Here is a 22,714-nt window from a genome sequence, read left to right as displayed (position 1 = left end):
AGTCCATTCTGAGGAACACAGTGACCTTTTCAACATTAAATCTTTATAGTGCCACAATATCTAAAATGAAATGTGGGTTTTAAGCCTCCCCTCGCTGACAAGGCTCGACAGTTAAGTATGCATATACACATATAGCAGTGAAACACTGTCATAAACATTTTTTGTAGTGTTATGAAGCATTATAGTAAGCAGTAACATTTGACCGTTTATGACAATGGCATTTGTGAGTTTCCAAATGAATGTCCATTTAAAAAAAAAAAAAAAAAAGAAAAGAAATGATTTTAACAGCTTCACATTTCCAAATGGAACAAACACTTAAAGTCCTTCGTAGTTCGCAGAATTGCTTTGCTCACAAAAAAAAAAGTTGAAGCAAAGATCATATTTTAATTCAACCCTAAACACCCTTTATTTGTGATCATTGAATAGAAGTGGAACCCCCCCCCCTCCAAAAAAAAGTCTATTGGACCCCGATTGTGATATTAGTTAGGTTGCATTTATTGCTCGTGCCACCTCAGAGACCAAATCGTGTATTTCTTCACAATCCACAATGTGGAATTTAAACAAAATGAAAGATATCAGGAGTCTTTAAAAGAAAGAAAGAAAAGACAACACATGTCACATAATGCGTTTATAACGGGTTATTCGAGTCATTAGAACCTAAGCAGAGCGATAAGAAAGCAAACATTTCATTCAGCTGTTTTGGGGTCATTTACAGCAATTGTGAATCCCCCCCCCCCCCAAAATAAATCTTCACAATGAGTCCCAATAGCCCAGTTGACCAAACTCCATACCGCTGTCCCGACAGCATGATGGATGTGAATTCAGACAGTCTTTTTTTGTTTGGTTTTTTTTTGTAAAATGTTGCGAGCATCTCGGAGAGCGAGAGAGAGAGAGAGAGAGAGAGAGAGAGAGAGAGAGTCCTGCAGTAAACACACGTTCAGCACATCGCATGCACACGCCGCACCAACGCCGGTCAAGTTCCGATGGAAGAAACATGATTTTGGTAAAACTTCCTCGTTCTTTTTTTGTTTTGTTTTTTTCCTTTCACTTCGCATACAAAAAAGAGCAAAAAAAAAGAAAAAAAGAAAAGAAGCAAACAGTTAAGAAATTATTTCTATCAATCTAAGCAGTTTTGCCCGTCCATGTGTGTAAAGTCCCCTATAAGGTGTCTCACTTTTGCTATGTCGACATGCAAAGATGTCCAACAAATCTGAGCTAAGACGACTTTGTTTTTTTTTTTTGTTTTGTTTTCTCGGGTTAATAAAATAAGTCCTTTATCAATATCATGAATGACTCCAAACTTTATTTACCAGCAAAACACCAAAGAAATATATGACAAAAATGCCCCACTGCATTTCAAATGGATTAAAAACTTTTCAACAGACGTTGCTTCCGATAATAACTGGTACCAAGTGTCTGCTTGGTCTTAAGGGCTACAGTCCATCAACAGGAGTAAATACAGTTTGGCAAAAACGGTGTGAAAAATGAGCCGTGTGATGCGGCCATTCTCCTCTATCCCACTTCAGAGAATAACACAAAAAAACCCCAACAAATGTCTCTTTACCAATCTCCCCTTAAAAGTGACTAACAATAAATTAAAGAGGACCTTGAAGAGATCTGCTTAAAAGACTGTTTGTGTGTATGCATATATTTATATATATTTATATATCTCTATACGTGATGTGACATAAGTGTCCAGTTCAGAAAGTTCCAGCGTGGCTTTTCTGTATGATGTCTGTGTGTGTGTGTGGGTGTGTATGTGTATGTGTGTGTGTGCGCACCCCCCCGCCATGTTCAGTGGGATCACGGTGGGTCTTGGAGAGGCTCAGACTCTGGTCGGGGGCCGTTTTGTGTCGGCGGGCTTGGTGAGAGCGAGGATTTTTAAAAAGGTCCATTGTTACGCCTTGCCCTCTTCTACTTTGACAGCCTGGGGTTTGATGGCTCCAGTGCGTGCTGGTTTGGCTGACCCTGTGGAGGGTAGGGGCTCCTGGAGTTTGCTGGTCATGCCCCCAGGTGGCGCTTTGCCTTCTCCCACTGCCTTGCGCATGTCCCGCATTGTTTTACTCTGTACAGGAAAATAAAAGTGCAAATCCTAAGATCTACAGCAGTGGCTGGAGAAACTACACATTCATGCACTATTAAGTGTTTAGACTGAACAGAGGTCATATTTAGGATTTGAGTAAAAACAATGATGTTTTATAGTTTCTGAAAGAATATTTGGTTACTTAAGACACAACTATCAGACTGTAAAAACTGGAAACGGTTTGTGGTTAATCACATTTAAGTAAGCAAAAGGTTCTTCATTACAACAATCACAACTGATCAAATGTTACTACATACTGCAGTTGAACAACAAATGTGTTACAATTACCAGTTTAAAACATGACAGGAAATCTCTAATTGACATCTACAAAATATAATATATAGCATTCACTGAAAATACACTAATCAGACAGAGAGAAAAGAAAAAAGATTAAATCAAATTACCTATATTTACAGTGGGTGGCTCACCTTCATGCCATCCTCTGGCCCTTTAACTGGGGGCTCGGGGGCCGAAGGAGGGGTGGAGTGGGAGGGGTCGCGGCCGGGGTTAGAATAAGGGGGGGGACGGATGATGACGGGCTTGTTGACCTGCATGACAGGTCTCTGGATGGGGTTGGGGAAGGGGCCTGTGGTGGGGGGGCGCATGTGCATCACCATGCTGCCTTGAGCAGGTGGGACCTTTTGGCCGTGGGCGAGGACGAGGAGGAAGAGGAGGAGGGACAGCGGATGAAGGGGAGGGGCAAAGAGTGAAAGAGACAATTAGCAGGATAGATGTATCTTTTTGAAGTAGAGCTGATCCACACTTGAGCGCACTCACACGTTTCTTTAAGCATCGGTTTTCTTAGAAATGCTCAAAATGAAGAGGATGTTGATTTTGAACAAGTAGGTTGAGTTAAAAGTTCATTGTGTGATTATTACTTGGAGATGAATTTTATGGCCCCTTATTAAACTCAGAACTTGAAAGATCCTCCAGCACTGGTCATGTAAATAAATAATAATCAAAAAATTGACTACATACCTGCTGAGCGAAATGGGTCGGCAAAGGGCCGACTGGACCAGTGGGCTTTCCACTCGGGCTGGCAGACCCAGGCCTGGAGAAGAAAGGAAGGAAGAAATTAGAAGCAGTTTGGATGATTCTGTTCCTCAAAAATGCAAAACACTGTAGATGAAATTTTAAATGTATCTGCAGTTCTAACTTTTACGAAAAGCATGAATCACAACCACTAACCTGTAGGAACCCCCAGACATGGCTGAAGAGTGACTGGGCTTATCAGAGAACTGGAAACCTTTCATTTCCATCTGGGAGCCCTGAGAATAAATGACTCACTTAATAACTCCACAGTTGTGGGTTGAGTTTGTCCATGTAGACCGTGTGCTCAAAGGAAAGACGACACAGAACATTCAAGTGAGACGACAGGCTCACCTCTCGGCTGCCACTCATGACAGCGGCTTGGGATCCCGGTGGTAACATCCGACGTGGGGCTCCCACAGATAAGTTCTGTCCCTGCTGCAGCTGGATGGACTGTGGCAGGATGAGATGCTGCTGAGCTGAACCGTAACGTAGCTGAGAGCCAGGCAGCGGCATTGTAACCTGGTGGAAATTAAGAGTTTAATATTCAAGTCACAAGATAAAAGTAATATGATCGTGTTTTGTTAAATCAATCTTTCTGGATAAACTTTTAAAGGCTTCAGCAGTCCACTCACCTGGATGAGCTGAGAGTCCATCAGCTGTGAGGAACCCATTCCTGGGCCCTGATTCATCTGGCTGTCATACACAAGCTGCTGGCTGCCATTCATTGGCTGGTAGTGAGAGCCTGACTGTGATTTGACCATGTCTGAGGGTTGCATGCCTGGGAAAGCAGAGTACGGTCCTTTCAGAGGGGCCCCGCCAGACAGCACCATGGGGCTTGGCTGCGACAGGTTGGGGTGCATGTAAACCTGCGACCTGGAGAAGCAGTGACATAACAGAGAGAATGAAAACAAGACAAACTACACAACCTGGTGGAATCCGTTTGCCTCTCTCATTAAAATGTGATTATGATGAAAGTAGGTAGCTGGCACTACCTGAAGGGTGGGATGGAGTTGAACATCTCCTGGGACTGTGACACCGGTAAACCTCCTCGAAGCCCCAACTGAGCCTGAGCCTGAAGAGACGTATGCAAAGAGATGGGGATCTGCTGGGCCGCTGCCGCCTGAAATAAAAGAGATGCAACACTGTGACAATCTGCCAAATCCTAAACAAGCCTGTGCTTGTGTGCGTTAATCTTCTACCTGTTGGTAGGTCTGCTGCTGGGTCATGGTGGGTGGTACGAGGCGCGGCTGGCTCTGAAACACGTGACCATCCAGATACAGTGGAGGGATGTGATTACCTACACAAAGCACAGCAAGCAGAACGACATTCAGTCCAGTGTACTCTTAATGGAAACCATCATTTAAGCAAAAGAAGCATTGTTCACCTTGCATTGACATTGAAGGAGCCACTGACGCAATGGGCATTGGAGGCATGGAAACGCCTCCAAAAGAACTGTAGCTGACACCAGTGGAGGAGCCGACACTACAGGGAGGCTGAGTACCTGAAGCACCTCCACCCGGAGAGCCCTGCTCAGGGAGCGACTGAGAGTTCTCCCACGCTTTGCGCGCCGACTCCATCTGCCAAAAAAATTAAATCTCACGTCAATTCATGGTTCAAAATAATCACTTTTACTGTATAATTGATGCTTCCCTTTGAAACATATGGAAGGATTTAGCCATGTTCATAAGTCGTATACCTTGAGAGTAAGGTCAGCACTGGGGAAGGTGATCGGGTTGAGATTGATGCCAGGTTGCAGGTGGTTGGAGCGCAACATGGGGATGCCCTGATTGAGAGCCGTCTGGATTTGACAAATAAATAAAGAACGTCAAAAGTAACACCATTTAATACTTTTGGAGCATTTGGTTTACCAACACTCTTATTACTTTATATTTGCCACCACAATAAGTCAGAACCACTCACATTGGTGGTAATAAGTGCATCCTGAAGCTTGTTCACAGGATTGGAAACGGGCACTGGGGTGGAACCAGGCGGGAGGCTGAAATCAGAGTCTTTGGCGCTGACGCCAAACTCAATGGGAGGCACGGGCAACACATTGTCCACATGGAGATCCACACCATTGACTGGAGTAATGGGACCGCCCTCCATCCTATCAACACCTTCGGAGCCCTTGCGGTGCTTCAGGGAGCGTTCGTTTCCGATGGGCCCAGGCTTGTGCTGTTCTTTAGTTTGTTCTGGGCCAGCGTCAGAGTCCTGGACGGAGAGAAGAAACGGCACACAGAGTGATTTTTTATTTTTATTTTATCCATGTTTACTTTCTTAAGACTGATATATATATATATATATATAAATTAATATATTAATATTAAAATAAGCGCAACAATTATTTTCCAATCAGAAAATGTGCAGTTTGCATTGCAGCTCAGTACCTCAGAGTTTGGCTCGCTCCCAGTATAAGACACCTGCTTAGTCCACGAGTCTCCTCCTGAAGATTGCACTGACAGAGCTAAAAATAGAAATATTTAAATAACACACATAAGTGATTATCTGGAAGGGTCAAGATGTATTTGTCCATCAAAAACAAAAATCTTCTTCAGAGACCAAATCCAAACATGCATGTATCAGGAACACATATTCTAACATTTTAAAACACTTTTACTTTCCAGCTGTTTCTAGGAGGTCTTAACTGTTTTAGAAGACTATCAAAAGTTCTCAAGTTAAGACATGTCAGCAATGTCAAACTGGGTCTTGAACTACCTGAACTGTTTGTCTCCCAGATTTCTGTTCCAAGGTTATTTGAAGAAATTGCTTCCTCAGGTTGTTCGATGCTCATGCTTCCCTGCTTCTTGGCAAAGCGTGGCGGTATTTTGGATGTGATCGGCCTGTTTTTCACGGGAACCTAAAGCAGATGGAAGGAAGAGCTTTAATCACATGCTTTTTCTGAAAGTCTCGACACTATCACAGAATATCAGGATTGACCATGTTTTGCTTACATTAGCTCCCTGTTCTTTCCTCCGCCTGTCATCCTCCTGTGGACGTCTTTGCTTTTTGGTCAAACCATCCTGGTATCCATCTGAATTCGAGCCTGGTCCCCCTGTGTCACCCTCAACTAGAAAATAAATCAGGATGCTGTCAGTTCAAAATCATATGAAGACAAGTAATAAATGCAGTGTAAAAGGTTATCACGATTTAAGGAAATTTCAGCATTGCAACCATGAAGCCGTTTAGATTCAATGAATGCAGTCAACATGCAGTAAATTCTCCTTTCTAACTCTGCCCATTGACATGGAAAATTATGACAAGACAAATAGAAAAAGCTGGACTCACTTGGGTAGCTGCTGAGCTCGTACTGGGACAGAGGCTCAACGATGTCTGCTTTACCAGGTCCTGACTTCAGGTCCTTGTCAATTTTCTTCCCTGTGGGTTCACTGGGCTCCCGGTCGTCAGGCGGCTGCTCTAAGCTGTAGACCGAGCCTGGATCATCTGGACTTCGGCTGAAAAACACGAAAAGAACTAATGTTTTGTGTCGGCCAAACTAAACCCCAACACTAAATTCTTGTTATTTCACTCAGTATGTTAGCCAGGGTACATTCAACACTTCGCAGAAATTTTAAAGTGGTGCTATATAATTACAACCTATATTAAGAATTCTATCATCATGTAACACAAGAAGGAATGCATTAGATTGGTAAAAAATTAATTTTGTATTGGGGTGGTAGAGCAGGTCATCTTCCAAACGCCTTTCGCTCTGTCTATCTCTGAAGTGAAAACATGCCATACTAATGAAGTGTCTAACATCTATCAGAATAAAAGACATTTGGCAAGTGTTTAAGATTAAAGCAAGTCTTGTTGCCTCTCAAGACAAGAAACACTAAGACAATGACCTGGATGACAGAGTCTCCAGACAAACTAGTAGCACATGAGCATACAAGCCTAAAATCTTTGTTTTGTATTAGGATCACTTAATATAAGAACTACAAAAATGGCCTTCGAGAAAGTTTGAAAGATTCAAACAGTTAAGTGTGACTCATAAGGACAGACGATGACACCGTTTGCCGTATTTTGGCATTTTCTTTTTCTCACCTTTTACAAGTCCGTCCATTCTGCCAAGTGTCACTCCTGCTGGTGGAGGATGTGGGAGGATCAGGCGCACGCACCATCTTGGTGGCCTCCAGCAGTGATGGCTCTCCTTTCCTGTTCTGCCGTTCCACCAGTGGTCTCTGACTTGAGAAACTTCTCTTGGAAAGTTCCCTTTTTTCACCCGAGCCTGGTTCATTAGGGCCCGATTCTGACGGGATGTCGCCATGACCCTGGGTTGCTACACCCCCACTCCCACCTCGCTTCTCTCTCCAGTCATTAAAGTCACTATTGTCTGAACCTGTCTCCCATTCCTCTGTCTGACCATGTTGACTGGGGCGTCCAGCGTAGTGACTGGTAGGCCAGTTGTCATCACCACTGCCTTTGGAGCGACCAGGCCAGGGGTTTGCAAAGTCGCCGTTTATATACTCTTCGCTTGTCCACTGATTCGAGCCGGGCTCACGCTCTTGTTGCAGACGGCGGAAGCGCGGGGGCTTGTCTTGGCGTGGAGGACGCCGCCTCCTTAACATCTGTCTGTCGGGGTTATCGTTGTCAAAATAGTACTCTCCGTCACGGTCCTCTGTGCCATTTTCCATAAAGGAGCCAGTAAATTTAGGAGGGTACTTCAGGCCGTCACGTTCAACTGGAGGTCTGCGGGAGTAAGCAGTGTCAACTCCAGGACCATAACCATTTTCCTGCATGGAGCCACTGCTGCTGTTAAACTGAGGCCCACGACCACGCCATGTAGAAATGTCCCTGGATCCTCCATAGCTTCGACTGTAACTACCAGTGGTGTTCAGTCTGGGAGGCAGGACGCGGCCTCCGAAGTTTCTGGTAACCTTGGTCTTCTCTCTGGAATCTGAAGCCGTCTGCTCATCGCAGTAGACTTTATTGGATCTCCACGATTCTCTATCAGCTTTACGCATTTCTCCCACCTCGGCATAACCTTCTCCATTTTCAGATCCCTTTTGGCGACGCCGTTTAGGAAGTTCTTCATACTCGGAGGCTTCACTCAAGGTCTCACTGACATTTCGCCTGCGGGGCTTGCCTCTCTGGAACTCCTCGACTTTGATAAGGTCCCTGGGTGGTGCTCGACCCCGGCCTACCCGCTGAGCACCACTGCCACTGCTGTTGTTATTGTTGTTAAATGCCCCTCTCAGATTATCTCCTCCTCTGCCTCCACGGGTTCCTCCTCTTGAGCTAAATTCTCTAAAGCCACGGCTGCGGCCTCTACCTGTGCCCCTGACTCCACCAAAGGCCTGCTCTTCATCGATGAAGATCCAGTTACTGCGCCGTGGTGCCTGAGGTTCTCGATTTTCCAGACTCTCTCGAGGTGACTGGCTCTTGCCACTCCCCCAAGGGCTCTCCTTGGGAGAGTCGTCACTAAGGGTGCTTAGAGGCCGTTCGATTTTATTTGGAGCTGGTGATTGATGTTGCCTCTCTTCAGGCTGTTTCTCAACCACAGGTGAGGCAGAGCGCCTGCTGTTGACTGGCTGGTTATCTTTCTTCAAGTCATAGACATTAGTGAGGACTTCTTTCTCAAGGCGGTAGGGGACTGGCTTCTCCTCGGGCTCAGGTTTGGGCTTTTCATTTTCTTTGTCCTCCACTTTCAGAGCTTTAAGAACCGGTTTCTTTATGGGCCCAGTTCTGCGAGTTAAAGTCCGCCCACTGTTCTCTGAAGGCTGGCTGACACTGCTGCTGGAGCTGGAGCTGACTTCAGACCACTGGCTTTGGGGATTGTTGAGTCCTCCATCTTGTTTCTGTCCTTCTCTTTTCCAGTTGTCCTTGGAGCCATCTAGAGGCTCATCATGAGATTCAAGGCCCTCCTTCAGATGCTTGTCTCTTGAGTCTTGCTTTGAATATTCATTGTCTGAATGATTCTGAGAGAGGTTCTGAGCAGTGGTGAGCAAGCCTCGGTCATGATGTTCTCTGTCAGAGCCTCGGCTCTGGTAAGAATGGTGGGAAAGATCGTCTTGAGTGTGGGTCAAGCAATCATTGCCCCTGTCTTCATAGGAGTCTTGCTGGGAAGAGGCCAGATCGCTTCTGCAGGATTAAAAACAACAACAAAGTAAATAATAACATAAACAGACTGAAAACAACATAGAATATATTCCAGAGCAACTGGGCACTTTCATTACAGCACAATAACTGACCTTTCATCAGGCTGGCCACTATCTGAACTCTCATGTTGTCTCTGATAAGGTGGAGTGAAGCTGCGCAACGGGTAGCCATCTTGGCTCCACATAGGATAAGGCTCAGTGGAAGGGGCTCGTCTCTCCTGATGCAGGTTGGGATGGCATCCTTCATCAGAACCGGGACTGTTCAAGTGCTCTTGATGCATGATTGGTTTTACCATTCCCGCTAGAAATAAAAAGAGGAAAGTTTGCAGTTCAGGGTTTTTCAATGGTATATTATCTGAGGCCGATATTTTTTCGAGTTAGTTTTTCTATACATCTTCTTCACTTGCGTTTCTCATTTATTAAATTTTAATCTTGAGCATCAACCAGGACAAGTCAGCTCACATTTTCCTGTGTTTAACAGTAAGATGCCCCCAGATCTTTTTTTTTTTTTTTTTTTTAAATAAATTAATATATATATAAAAAAAACAATATATATATATATTCAAGTCTAATTATCAGCACTTTGCTTCACAAACGTCTGCACAACACTGTGCAAATATATAGATACATCATGAATATTGGAGTGCTGATTCGGGAAACATTTGCCAACACTTTCACTCACACAGCCTCAATATCTACCTGAAGAGTGGACAGCTCCAGGATAGTAGTCCACGGGAGATCGCCCTTGGGCCATGCGTGGATCCATGAAGGGTGGCATCATCATCCAGCGGGGATCAAACCCAAGGACATGTGGGGGATAATATCCCCGCTGGGTGTGGCTGGAACTTGATGGAGCAGGGTGACCAGGCTGCTGCCAATGCTGCATTTTGAACACTTCCTAAAGAATGTAGAAAGCATACAGTCTCAAACAATTATAGTGAAATCCACTCTCCCAGTTTTATTTGTGATTAAAGGCTAAACATGCAACAAAATACAATAAAATTTCATGTTTCACTGCTTCCATCACGATCCACATTATACCAGTCATTTATTGTGAAGGGAAAGCCAATGAGTGCCACAATAAATCATTTAACAAAATGGAAAATCCCACTTTTCAAAACAAACAAATACACAGGTATAATAGAAGAGAATTTTAATATTTAAAATAAAATGTGATCATTTCTATTCAAATATGTTCAAAGTTCTTTATAAACATATTGTGTCGAGGATGGGTTATCAGTTCCATCACCTGTGGCTAATTAAAAAAAAGAGTATTGGTTTCCTGCGTTTGTATGCCCTCTAGTGGACCAAACATGTGAAAACTACTTGATCGCGAGAATGATAAAGCAAGAAAATCAATGCATGGTGCATATAAATTAAGGTTAATAAATTCCATTTGCATTTTTATGACAAATTTGAATATAGTAAAATATCACAGAATAAGAAATGAAATTCCACTCAGAATATAGAAGAATGTTGACAGTCTATAATTTACAGTATCCACAACCATATACATGCAAACAGCCCAGTGAAGGCCTATATTCACACACAAAAATAGCCATGTTAGCATGTGTGAATGATTATACTGGCTGATCCAATGCATAGTAATTAGGTCAGCCAGTAAGTTGACTCAGATGGAGATACCTAATGCATTTAGTAAAGCGGCTGTTCCAACCAGCTAATTTGTTTGTTTGGAACACAACAGAAGGTTTGGAGTTTTTGCCCTGATTTGTAATGTTCCTGCAACTTCTCATGATCTTATTTATTGACAATGGACGTCAGTTAGTATGACCAAAAGAAATCAATGCAAGATCATAATCATTCGCTTTTTTACGAGTCTTGGAAAAAGACAATAGAGGTGCAAATTCAGAGATGTTGAAACCCTTGACAAACCCTGTCATTACGATGTCGTAAGCAGATTATTGCTACAATGTGAGTGTAGGTGCTTTAAAATAGGAGGGGAGACAATATGGTTCTCACCTGCTGCTGCTGGTGGTGCTGTGGCTGCTTTTGGAAGCGAGGTGGGACTGGCTTGGAGGGCTGCCGTCCACTGTAGTCTCCCGAGGGAGAGGAGGGCTCCTGGCCATCATCCTCACTGCCGCGGTAGGCAGAGAACCCAGACTCGTCACGGTAACTATGGCCAGGGGAGTTGTCTGGTGGACATTCACTTCCATCTAGAAATCATTTAATCACAAAAAATGCTTAGATCTTTTAAATTTCAGCAATATTTTCAAAAATCATTTCATAATGTGTAAATAATGTGGTTCCCCATTTTACCCTTTGTGCCGTACTGCCAGTTTTCATGATGGCCTTTATCGTGTTCCCTGCTTGGGGACAGAGGGGCTTCTTTGCACTCTCCCTCCTTCTGACCATCCTCAGATCGTGACGTCTGTCTTTCAGTCTTCCCAAATTTCTCATCCAGCTTTTTGAGTTTTTCTGCGCAGGCAGCAAGCCGCTCCTCGCGGGCACGCCTCTCTTCCTCCTCCCGCCGTCTGCGGGCTCTCTCCACGGCCTCAGACAGTTCAGGCGACACGTACTTTGTCCTGGCCGGTGCCTGAGAGTGAGACTGTCGCTGGTGATCATCCGGGTCAGCCAGTGGTTCACCTTGGTTTTTCTGTGGGGCCAGGGAGGTGGCACAGACAAAGCTCAGCTAAATTTATAAAAAAAAACACTTTTTTTTAAAAAAAAAAAAAAAGCTACACACTATAGGTTTGCAATTTATTTCAAATACGGACTGTTTGACAACAAGTGCTTTCCAGAGCAACCGTTCATCGAATGATGAAATAAACATGATAAGAGTTAAGCTGGCAAGCAACTTTATGTCCCAAACTAGAAATAATCGCGCTGTTTCTTCTGGCTACACACACTGATTGTGGCCGCATCAGAGGACAGATGAGCAATTGTGAAGATATCTGTTGTTGTGGCTTAAAATCTGTGGTCTTGTTTGGTGCACTGACATAGGTTCATGTCAAGGTTACGCAACCATCGACAACGTACAATAATTTCTGATAGTGCTAGAAATTCCAACACAGCCACCTCACCACACAGCTCCGAGCTAAAAGTATTCACGAAGAACACGACAGGTGCATTTCATAAAATTAGAATATCATGAAAATGTTCAATATTTTTTGTTGCTCATTTCAGAAAGTCAAACCCATATATGATATAGGCTCATAACAGAGAGTGAAATATTTCAATCCTTTATTTCTTGAAATTTTGATTTTTAAGAAACTTTGTATATATTCACACCATGGCAAAAGGCAGTTTTGCTGTGTGTACACCGTTTAGTGTGGGCAGGTGGTTGAACATCTCTCACATCAGACTTGGTATGAAAAAAATAATAATTACAAACCTACAAACGGGTATAATCTGTACTTTGATTATGCTTGTCACATCGTGTTCACTTGCACAGCAAACGGCTTAGCAGATAAAAAGTAGGCCACCACATATCGCTATGGTTACTGCAAGGTCATCTCTGCCAATTCACAGTGACAGTCTGAGTCGAGGGTGTGTGAGTGCACACTGCTCAATATGCTCAATAGTGTTGTCTTATGCTCTGTAGCTACAGAGGAATTAAAAGACAAGATGGGTTTCAACTGTGAATAACATAGCGGGCTCATCTTAGATAAGCAATCTCATGAGAGGAGGATCAAAGTGGAAAATCACTGCATATTGTGTAGTCACCTGAGTGTCCGTGGAGAGATATCTGCTGTTGGTCTTCCTGGTTTGCTCATGGTGGTGATGTTGGTAGGAATAACTCTCATCAGGGCCCTCCAGAGGATAAGATGCCTCTCCTAAACTCAGGGAGGATTGAAAGTCCCGCTGGTTCTCTCTCTCCCACTCAGTCCTGACACGTAACAATTGAAAAAGACACCCTTCAAATGACAAAACTGTGATGAGTGCTTAGTGCACAATTAAGCTGGAAGGAAAAGCGCTCTTACCACATCTTGCGTTTATCACCAGAATTGTGTTCGTCTTCGTCATCACTAAACTTGAGCTTTTCACTGTAATCGACTTCTTCATGAAGTCCTGAGATTAAAAAGAAATAGAACAGTGAGCAGTGCTGGAGATTGAGGAAAAAAAATTATATGCACTGGATGCTTTAAAAAAATACACAAGATTTGATGTTTTTGGTTATATTTAAAATGAAAACATGACATTACATATCACATGCAGAGTGATCTTGACTGGCAGAACAATATGTAATCTAAGGCATCTATACATCTGCAGGTCATTTTCCCTCAAAATCCTGATTATCTGATGGGTTTGTGAAAATCCTAGCCTGGTTAGCATATTAAAAAACAATGGGCAAAGGAATGCAGAGAGAGCCAGGGGGCAAACTTAACTATGCATGCCTAGTTAGCATTCACTATTAAAATTCTAATGAATATATGCATTGGCTTACTCATCAACAAACAAACTAACCAATAGACGAATTGTGGATCCAAACAATACATGCAGACATTGGATAAAGAATGTTATAAAATACATTTTCACAAGGGAAAGACTCAGAAGCTGAAGATGTAGGTGTACCTCTAAGCAGAAACATTAAGTATGAAACTCAGAATTTAGTTTTCGTATCTGCTTAGGTGAAAAGGTTCAGGTCCAGAAAGTACTGACCAGCCCATCCGTCCTCACAGTCATTGTCAAGCTCGTCTAGATCCTTCAAATCTTCTGGGTTAATAATGGCTGGGCGGACTGGCCGGTCACCGGGCCTGCGGATGGGCTGAGAAGAGAGTCGAGGCGGCGCACGGACAAATCGGTTCTCTCGTCTTACGTCTCCACTGCAAAACAAGGACAGGAAGTCATAAATTAATAAACTTCAAACTACGTCATTACGATAAACAGTTTGAAGGTTTGGTATTGACTCACTTGACAAGTTCAGTTTTAGCATAGCTCTGCCTGAAAGTGGGTTTGCTCTCAAATCGGGCTGGGGCTGCTACGGTGGTAGGAACATGGTCAGTACCCGGGGCTTCACGCGTCTCTTTAGAGCACATCTGAAAACGGCAGAAGTCAAACCTTGAAACAAGCTGAATTGACCTGAACGTTTACATGCAGGTTTGTGTTAAAGATTGGCGTGTGACGTCATGTGGTACTAACAAAAGCAGGCAACATGTCATGGTAGACAGCAGTTGAAGTGTGGTGGAGCTGGTACTGCAGGGCAGTGGGGACGGTGGTTCTGCGGACTGGCTGGGCGGGGCGCAAGGAAGGCTCCTTGGGGTCAAGGCCTGGCGACTGAGGTGTCACCACACTGGAGGAGGTTGTGCCGGCGGTGGCAGAGGTGGGGTGAGATGTGGCTGGAGGGGTGCCAGTCTCACCCAGGGCAGTGAGTTTACCCTCGGGATCTGCTGGCAGGCCGAGGGTCAGTGACGAGGGCTGAAGGTTCCTGCCACCACCTTCCCTCCAGCTCGTCACATCTTGAAATAGAAAAAGAAGGGATTCAGAAAAGGTCGAGCTTGAGTTTGAAATGTACTTTAGAGTACTAAGAGCAATTTCTCTGACTAGTATAGAAACTTGGAAGTGTATTGCAATTCCTAAATATCAAAATATAATTTCTCAAAAAGAGGCATTCTTTAAAAAAAAAATAAATAAAAAATTCTTTCACCTGCTGTAAAGTAAATAATTTTTAATTCTTATTGCACAACAACTCAATGCATTACTACCCCATTCATTACCAGTTAATTCAAAGCATTTATACATCTTGCAGTCAAATTAGTTTGATTTTCAAAACCATGTTTACACAACAACAATTTCTAGTGAAAACCATAAGCCATAGTTGTGTCTTGGTTGTTCATTTCATTTCGAGTCCTTCAAAAGTGCTTCTTTTTTTCAAAATGCCTCAGTCCACACAGGACAAATAAAGTGACGTTGCTGAAACGTGAAGTGTAGGCTCACTATAGTTGGAGCCAATAGTTTTAAGTTAAGCAGATGGAAAATAATCACGACGACATTTTACAGAACAGCTCACTCTTTTGAATTTAACAGCGGTCCTCGAAATAACAAATTTATTCCATCATCTGAATCAGTGAAGACACATTTCTTACATGTGCCAGATCAGGCCTTTACACGCGCCGTTACATTATGAGAAAAACTAAAAATTTATGAAAGAGCACAGGCATGGAAATTACATTGTTTAACATTTTTTGCAGTGACATTGTATAGCAATAGTGTGTTACTTTTCTAAAACAAACTTCCCAGTTGATCTTTCTCGTGTAAATATGATTTTGCTTATTCATATAATAAGAGCTTTGGGGCAGCAGCAGAACTTACTCTGGGGGCGGAGGCTTGGTCCGGGCCCATACGACGGATCGAAGCCGCTTCTTTCCTTGCCAGCTCTGTCCTGTTCTCCAGCGGCCTTCAGCGTGGGAAATTCCTCGTGAGAGAAGGGCTGAAGTCGGTTTGAGGCCCTTAAACCTGATGCATGCAAATACATAAGCACAGTCACATATGGGAAACAAAGTCTGGACAACAAATTAACCACAGTGAGCATGTTATTTGATTTTAAACACAACTAAACCAGAGTTACACACTAATGAGTGAGATGACTCACCATCTTGCTCTACTGCCTTTCCATTTAGCTGGGCCCATTGCTTTGGTCCACCTGTGTTTGTGTTCTGTGGAAAAAGAGGAAATCAGCGCCAGAGTGTGACAGATTGAATCAAAATCACTCTGATTTGGAAAACACACATTGGCAACTTTCTAGATTATTTCTATTATGTAATTAGGGTTGTTTAATAACATGATTCCAGGCTCTGATTGACTCCATCAGAAATTATATTTTTAACAAGAATTCTCAAGGAACAATCAAACAGTACAAGCTGTTCCACAAATTACAAACAAAAAAAGTGCTAATAGTGGACCCTAACTACAGACGTGAATACACACCTCTTGGATGGCTACTGGTGAGGGCTTCTGAAGATTGGAGACAGATTTCTGTGAAGCCAGCTGCGGCTGCAACTCCTGCAGCTGTGGTATTGATGCAAAAGAACTAAAAACAAGAACGGGGAAGAAGAAGACAGTTAATCTGGTGTTACTGAAGACGAAGAGGGGAAAACCAAGCGTCACAAGACAGTGGGTCTCACACACCAAACCTGCTGACTATTACATAGATCTTTTTTCTTTTTTTTTATTGGACACAAGCACTGGAAAAGTGTCTAAAAGTTGCTGCTGCTGGTCTCACAGAATGGATACTAATCAATCAGTCAATATGTATTTATCTAGCCCCTGTCAGACAAATTCAACTCCAAGTGCTTGAAAACCTCAAACTGAAACATATTTGCATATATACAGTCCCCACATACATACACACACTGATAATGACAGACTAATACACAGCTGGTGTATATACATTTAAAGAATTTACAAAAATATACACAAAAGAAAAATTTCTATTACTAATCTGTGATATCTCTGTTCCGTATATTGTACTTGTTTATTTAAAATGTTATAATAATAGTTGCAGCACAGTATTATTTGTTACGCTAAATAGATCATTGTTTTTTCAACTGACCTCTTTTGCTCGGGTTGTTCCTGCTTGTTCGCCCATCCTGTACCGTCTTTGGGTACTATAATCACGTTGGGATCGTTTCCTTTGTTTTCAGACTTCAAGCTCGGTAGGTGAGCAGGTGGGGGCATGCGCCGGGCTGTGGCCACTTTTCCAAGACTCTGCAAGCCATGTCGCGGAACTACTGGAGAGAAAATGTGGACCGAAAGGCGAGGGTTGCACAGAATGTAAGAGACAAAGATCACAGAGGAACCGGAAAGAATAGTGGAAGCAAAAATTGACCATACCTGTGTTTTTCTGAGCTTCTATTGATTTTCCCTTGTACTTGTCAAATAGGCTGAGTGAGGAATACTTGCTTTTCCCATCCTTGGACTTGGTTATTTGCCCCAAACGATCGGACATTGCGATGTAATGTCATCGAGTATGGAAATTTTTCTTTGCGCCTTTTCCCAGTGCCTTCTGATTCTGCAAAGAACAGAAGAAAATTCTACATTGAGAATATAAACTCACTGCAAGACATGAAATTGTGTGAAATATTCATATCCATGGGATAGAAAATGAGTGTCAAGAGGATGTCATCCAAAGTTTTGTGAGGATTGGCAATTGAGGCAAAATATTTCCTGAAATGTATGCACGAATAAAAAAAAACTAATCAAGTATTTACTTTTATACTAAAAAAATATACAACTAGATAGCACAGACCAAAGTTGATAATGGAGAAGAAGCTTTTTGGGGAAATTTGTGTTGGAATTTATGTTTAGTTACTTTAATGGCACAGTCAGCATTTCCACAAAGGTTTGATCAAGGTCAATTAAAAGTGTCATTATCAACAATATGTTGTGTTCAATTATTCAACATAATTTGAAGGATGTGCTTTATAGTATTTCCAGGACATATATTTGCATTATTTCTTAAAGGCCCATTTCATATTAAAAAGAAAAATGTAATAACCTGAACATTAATTTTGGGAGCAAATTTCCACTTCACCTGTTTATTTTAATGAACACTGACATCAGAGGAACATTGCCAGGAAGTCTAACTTGTACAAGTAATCTGAAGTGAGTGTAGGATATTTGCAAATTAAAACAAAATGTATACTTTTTGTTTAGGTGCTATGAGAAACTGATCAGAAAAAACAGTGCAGACATACTGCACACCATACACTATATACGAAAGGTATAGAGAATAACTGCAAAAAAATTTAAATAATATACTTTTACTTTACTAGAGCAAATTCAGAATAACCCTGATTGAAAGACACCAACATTGTAACCTTTCTTGGAATACAGTTTTGAAAAATTACTATTTTTAAATTATTTATTTAGTTTCTAAATGTGTTGAGTTTGTGACTTGACCTCTCTGAGGGTGACGCTATAGCCCCATGATAAAGAAGCCCAAGTGTAACTGGTGTACTCTGCATGTTCATTATGATGAATAAAAAAAAAACTAAATCTGTAAGTATTCACCATTAACCGGAGCCCATACATGAATACAACACAAACATATATTAACATTAAGCACAATAAAGGCTCAGAATAAACTTAGAAACTATGACTTATAAACAAAAGGACATGGCCTGTAACTCTCTGTCACATACATCAACAAAAGGGGAGAAGCAACCTTTCTTAAGGACCCAATCACATAAATAAAACTGAAATAACAGCACAAATCCATCATCAGTAGATTTTATGAGCCTATTCATTGACTCGTTGTCCTGGATCTTTTTTTCATACATCTATAAATTGCAGGTTTTCTTTGTGCAGTACTAAAGAATCTGTGGAATTTAGGTGATATTTATTTCTTCTGTAGCGTCTATGTCTGTCATGCCTGAGTCAACATTTCCATATGAAGTAGATTTGGTCACGGTTTCAGAATCCACAACGTTGTGACCCCAAAAGTCAAACACACTATAAGCACCACAGACATAATGTTGATGCTTTACACTCCACACATACAGATCAATACAGACTTTATGTTAAAAAATAAATCCCACCCTTGATGGGCACAAATAGAGTTATGTGTGCGTTTGTGTGTGCAGAAGTTATTTAGTCCAGGTATGCATAAACCACAAACTTAAAATGGATAAATAAAACATTTCTTTGAGAGATGCAATATGAATTAGGTTGAGAACATTTAGTACTCTGCAACATTGAACCTACAAACAACCATTTAGGAATTTGCCTAAAAAAAATCATTTAAACCTGACAATCAATCAGATTAGTGTGGCAAATAATGCGTTAACATTCATTTTGCCTGTGGCCTTAAGTTTTTCAATTATTTTATTAGAACTTGTTTACTGCTTTAAATGCAAAGGAAATATATTTTCCAAACACTTAACTGCAACAACCTGTGTGACTACACAAAAGTGCACAAAGTAATTAGGTTTCCTTTAGATAATAATAAAAGTCTGACAAGTTTTCTCAACAGTGTTTTTTAACGGAGAAAGTCATTCGTGAAGGAGTTTTTAGATGTCACTCAACCACAAATTCTCACCTTTTCCTAAATGATTTAATTTCTATCTATTAAATACGCCAGGTTAAGCTATTTTGTAAAAAGTATTCAAAGTCTGAAGAAGTTGCTTCAACTACAGGCACATATTTCAGTGAGAACCCAGATGGCAGATAATTTATCCCCCATTATGAAGGAGCATTTTCACACACACTTGAAAGGGATTTTACAGTAAAGCTGCGTGGGCCACATGTAACCACTATCCCTATACTTTGCATGCCAATCTCCAAAGATTAATAAAAGGTTCCTTTCACATGTCGTTTGGAAAACATTTGTACCAGGTATCAACTGAAATAACTCCAAATTACTGCTCTACTGCATCCAGATTTGTTAGAATTAGTGACATACAATTCATTTTCATATAAATTTGTAGTTACTATTCACATAAATCCTTGTGGTAGGAGTACTTTGTCACAATTTGGCCCTCTGGTAGTGAGGATCATATTTTTGCAGCCCTCACTATGATCAAAGTACCCATCCCACTACTAAAGGCAATGAAAGCATCTAGACATCAATCACAGACTAAAAAGCTCCAAGCTGACACAACTTGGTGTGATCCATCTTATTGCCACAGGTCTTTTCAAGATAGAACAAAGTTACTTGAGACTATGGAGGACTGCTCATCTTGTCAAGAGGGACTTTTATATTTGTGACTTTCTGCAGGACTCTGCTGTGTTGGCTTCTTGTCCTAAACCACTGGGACTGGTAGCTCCCTGCTGACCCACAATGCAGCGCAAAGCAGAATAACAAGTGCATTCAGATACACTGTATTCAGTTTGTTTTGTGTGATTGGAGTTTAGGTAATAACAACATTATTGCACTAACGTTCAGTTATATTTGAAATATTTCTAGACAAAGACATTTAAGTTTCATCATTAACTATCAATGTATTCCACAAGCATGACGTTACAACTTAAAATAGTACCAGCTGCAATTAAACTCAAACATGAGTGTGTAAACGAACTTAAATGAGCTGCGCTCTAAATGGTCAAATACATTCCTAATAAAGCCTTTAACAATAGCTCTATATGACCACAGGTGTTGTCTAAAACGGTGTCAATACATGGATGACAGACGTACAACCCTGACAAACGCAACGGGAGCTAAACTTGGTGCTGAAAGGTTGACATGCACAGGTCTGTTTCAGGAGAAATACTCAGTGGGAAAAAAAATAAAAGGTTGAATGCCATCGTTTGTGGTAAAAACACAGCAATCCACCCTGCATCGGAGGCCGCTCGGGTTAAAGACCCGCATAGGCGTTCAAAAGAGTGAGAACTATGAATCTCTGACCATCAAGGTTGTCGAATATACATAAAAATCCCCCGGTTCGTTCGCTGTAGTTCCATTATACCAAAACTGCCCAGATGTGTGCGAGAAAAGCACAAAATTGAAAAAAGAAAAAAAAAGAAAAATCAACACCCCAGATGTGGAAGCTAACGCGATCATAAGCTAATGTTGTGCAAGTCTCGATTTTGGCGACGATTAATTGACAGTTTCACCATCCAAACCAAAACACAAAATATATATATATAGTTCAACAATGTAAATAGTGGAAAACAGTGAAAGTACATTGCTATGACATTAACTGGGGGTACCGGAGCCTTATTGAGAGCTAACGCTAAAGTCAGTTCCAGCACTTGAAACTAACACCACCCAGTTTACTGCACTAAAATAAAAAACACTGCCTATTTCCAAAGAGATGCGACCAAGGAGCAAGGTCATTTCGAATAGTCCGACACTCTAAACAGTCGACCTAAAGCGTTAAAGATCCACCAAGGGGGGACGAATGTGGCTGCTAACCGTGTTAAAATACGCTAGCTTGTAGCTAGCCCCAAAAAATGGCTATGTAAACATCAAACATCAGCGATTAAAGTCCCGCGGAGCTCTTCTTTTTTTGCTGCATTTATAATATTTAAACTGTAAAAGCACAGGGCGACACTGGCCCGTGTGCTTAATCTGGCTAACTTGGGGTAAAATTGTCAATACATTTCTCAAACTGAGCATTTAGCCAACTGGCTAGGGCAATCGAAGCTTGTTGGAAAAACTAGCCTAACGGCAATCCCGTTAAACTTCCAGGGTTCTGTTACAAAAAGCCCGTGACAGGCCAGGGGTTCTGCAACAACGCTCACTCATATCCGCACCGTAAAATAAAGCACGTCTTGGTGAATCTCACTGCAACGCCTCTTGACCAGGGCAGTAGTTTTCAACCCTCGCACGGCTTTCTGGACGCTCTTGAAGACAGCGAAGGGAATGTAGGACAAGGCGATTAAAAATGGCTGCTGCCCAGAACAAAGCAACAATAAAACCGGGCAGCGGAGAAGAAGAGCCAAAAAACCGCCGATTTTGCGCGCCGTGCGCGCTCACAGACTCACCGATGGAAAAACTGTGGGTGTCTTCTGATCAGCGACAGTGATGTATTTCCACAAAGTATCGTTTGTTCGGAGGATGGATGGCGATTGTGGAGCCCAATCTTCACAGGTTGAACCGCTCGCGTTGTTGTTGCTGGGGTCCTACCCGGCCTGAGAATGAACGGGGCTGTGTGCAGGCTGCATCGGCTCGGCTCGCTGCGTTCTACGTCACCAGGCGACGTCGGGAGGCAGCGGAAACTGGCGCCATCTGCTGGTGTGTTTGAAACATTATAGAAACGCGTTTTATGGTTTTTAGAATTAAATCCTGTTAATAACTGTGATTAAACTATAAAAACATGACTGGAAACTCTCAGTTGTTTTGTGAGTGTGTATGGATCATATGTAATATTACGTTACCATCTTTATAATCTTATCTGAGTGGGAGTGTAAATAAAATGAACAACTTGGACTACCTGTTAGACTCGCATAATGATCTAAAATTCCTTTTTCAAATTTATTATGTGTATTTATTTACTTATTTTTTCATTAAAACAAACAAAAAAACTAATAAACAACAGACTCACACGCATGTGATTTAAACAGCTGGAAATTACATGATCGGTGCTACTAAACTAACTAAAAACTAATCATTCCTTTTTTCCACATTGACCCATCTTATTTCTAGGATGCAGAGGTGCGACCACATTACCACACACCCCAGGGAGCTGATGGGCTATGGGGGTCAAGGGTCACCCTCAGGGACTCACAGTGGTGACCTGTTTGCTGTGGAGATTCAAACCTGTGAGCACCGGATCCTCGGTCTGTTTCTCCAACCGTTAATTAGTAAGGCAAAACAATTTGGAGGCGTTTGGAGGTATTCCTGAGGAAGCTTGCATGTTCTCCTTGTGTTTGAGTCTAATTGATGACTCTAAATTGTCCATAAGGTGTAAAATTCTGAACGAACTGCAGCCCCTCATGACCCTGAGTTGGATAAAGCAGTGTGGAAGATGAGTGGAACAAAATAAGACCCATTGTTGAAATGATACAAGTGTGAAGTAACAGATTCCTCTAGAGGGAGCACTTGTCTAAACTATCGTTATAATGACGCTGCAAATAAATGTAAAAATAATCATAATAATAATAA

General features: G+C 41.9%; 1 protein-coding gene across 2 annotated transcripts; it reads right to left on the bottom strand.

The window, feature by feature from the left end:
- Positions 1 to 792: 792 nt before the first annotated feature.
- Positions 793 to 21,810, bottom strand: prrc2b (proline-rich coiled-coil 2B). 2 transcript variants are annotated; one of them, XM_080476890.1, is made up of 31 exons: positions 21,595 to 21,775; positions 17,002 to 17,179; positions 16,721 to 16,898; positions 16,096 to 16,198; positions 15,761 to 15,824; positions 15,481 to 15,624; positions 14,311 to 14,627; positions 14,083 to 14,207; positions 13,831 to 13,994; positions 13,152 to 13,239; positions 12,895 to 13,057; positions 11,488 to 11,824; positions 11,191 to 11,384; positions 9,910 to 10,108; positions 9,304 to 9,511; positions 7,157 to 9,193; positions 6,401 to 6,567; positions 6,067 to 6,182; positions 5,831 to 5,972; positions 5,503 to 5,579; positions 5,036 to 5,326; positions 4,812 to 4,913; positions 4,500 to 4,692; positions 4,315 to 4,412; positions 4,108 to 4,235; positions 3,748 to 3,988; positions 3,467 to 3,634; positions 3,272 to 3,351; positions 3,062 to 3,134; positions 2,512 to 2,721; positions 793 to 2,065 (listed from the first exon to the last, which is right to left on the bottom strand). In XM_080476890.1, the coding sequence occupies exons 2-31, from the start codon at positions 17,114 to 17,116 to the stop codon at positions 1,898 to 1,900; spliced, it is 6,690 nt and encodes a 2,229-aa protein (XP_080333016.1). In that variant the 5' UTR covers positions 17,117 to 17,179; positions 21,595 to 21,775; the 3' UTR covers positions 793 to 1,897. The 2 variants fall into 2 exon arrangements, with proteins under 2 accessions (XP_080333016.1, XP_080333017.1); XM_080476891.1 differs by having other exon boundaries at positions 860 to 2,065; positions 16,721 to 16,895; positions 21,595 to 21,810.
- Between the last annotated feature and the right edge of the window lie 904 nt (positions 21,811 to 22,714).

Source organism: Lipophrys pholis (genome assembly GCF_963383615.2).
Source record: "Lipophrys pholis genome assembly, chromosome: 12".
In the NCBI taxonomy this organism is placed as follows: domain Eukaryota; kingdom Metazoa; phylum Chordata; class Actinopteri; order Blenniiformes; family Blenniidae; genus Lipophrys; species Lipophrys pholis.
This window is presented reverse-complemented; position numbering and strand designations above follow the sequence as displayed.

Excerpts from the sequence above, each read along its gene's own strand:
- prrc2b (XM_080476890.1), bottom strand. The coding sequence starts at position 17,116 with ATGTCCGATCGTTTGGGGCAAATAACCAAGTCCAAGGATGGGAAAAGC. Across the intron at positions 11,825-12,894 it reads ATCTCTCCACGGACACTCAG|AAAAACCAAGGTGAACCACT; the intron begins GTGACTACACAA and ends CTGGCCCCACAG. Across the intron at positions 3,635-3,747 it reads TGGACTCTCAGCTCATCCAG|GTTACAATGCCGCTGCCTGG; the intron begins GTGAGTGGACTG and ends AATTTCCACCAG.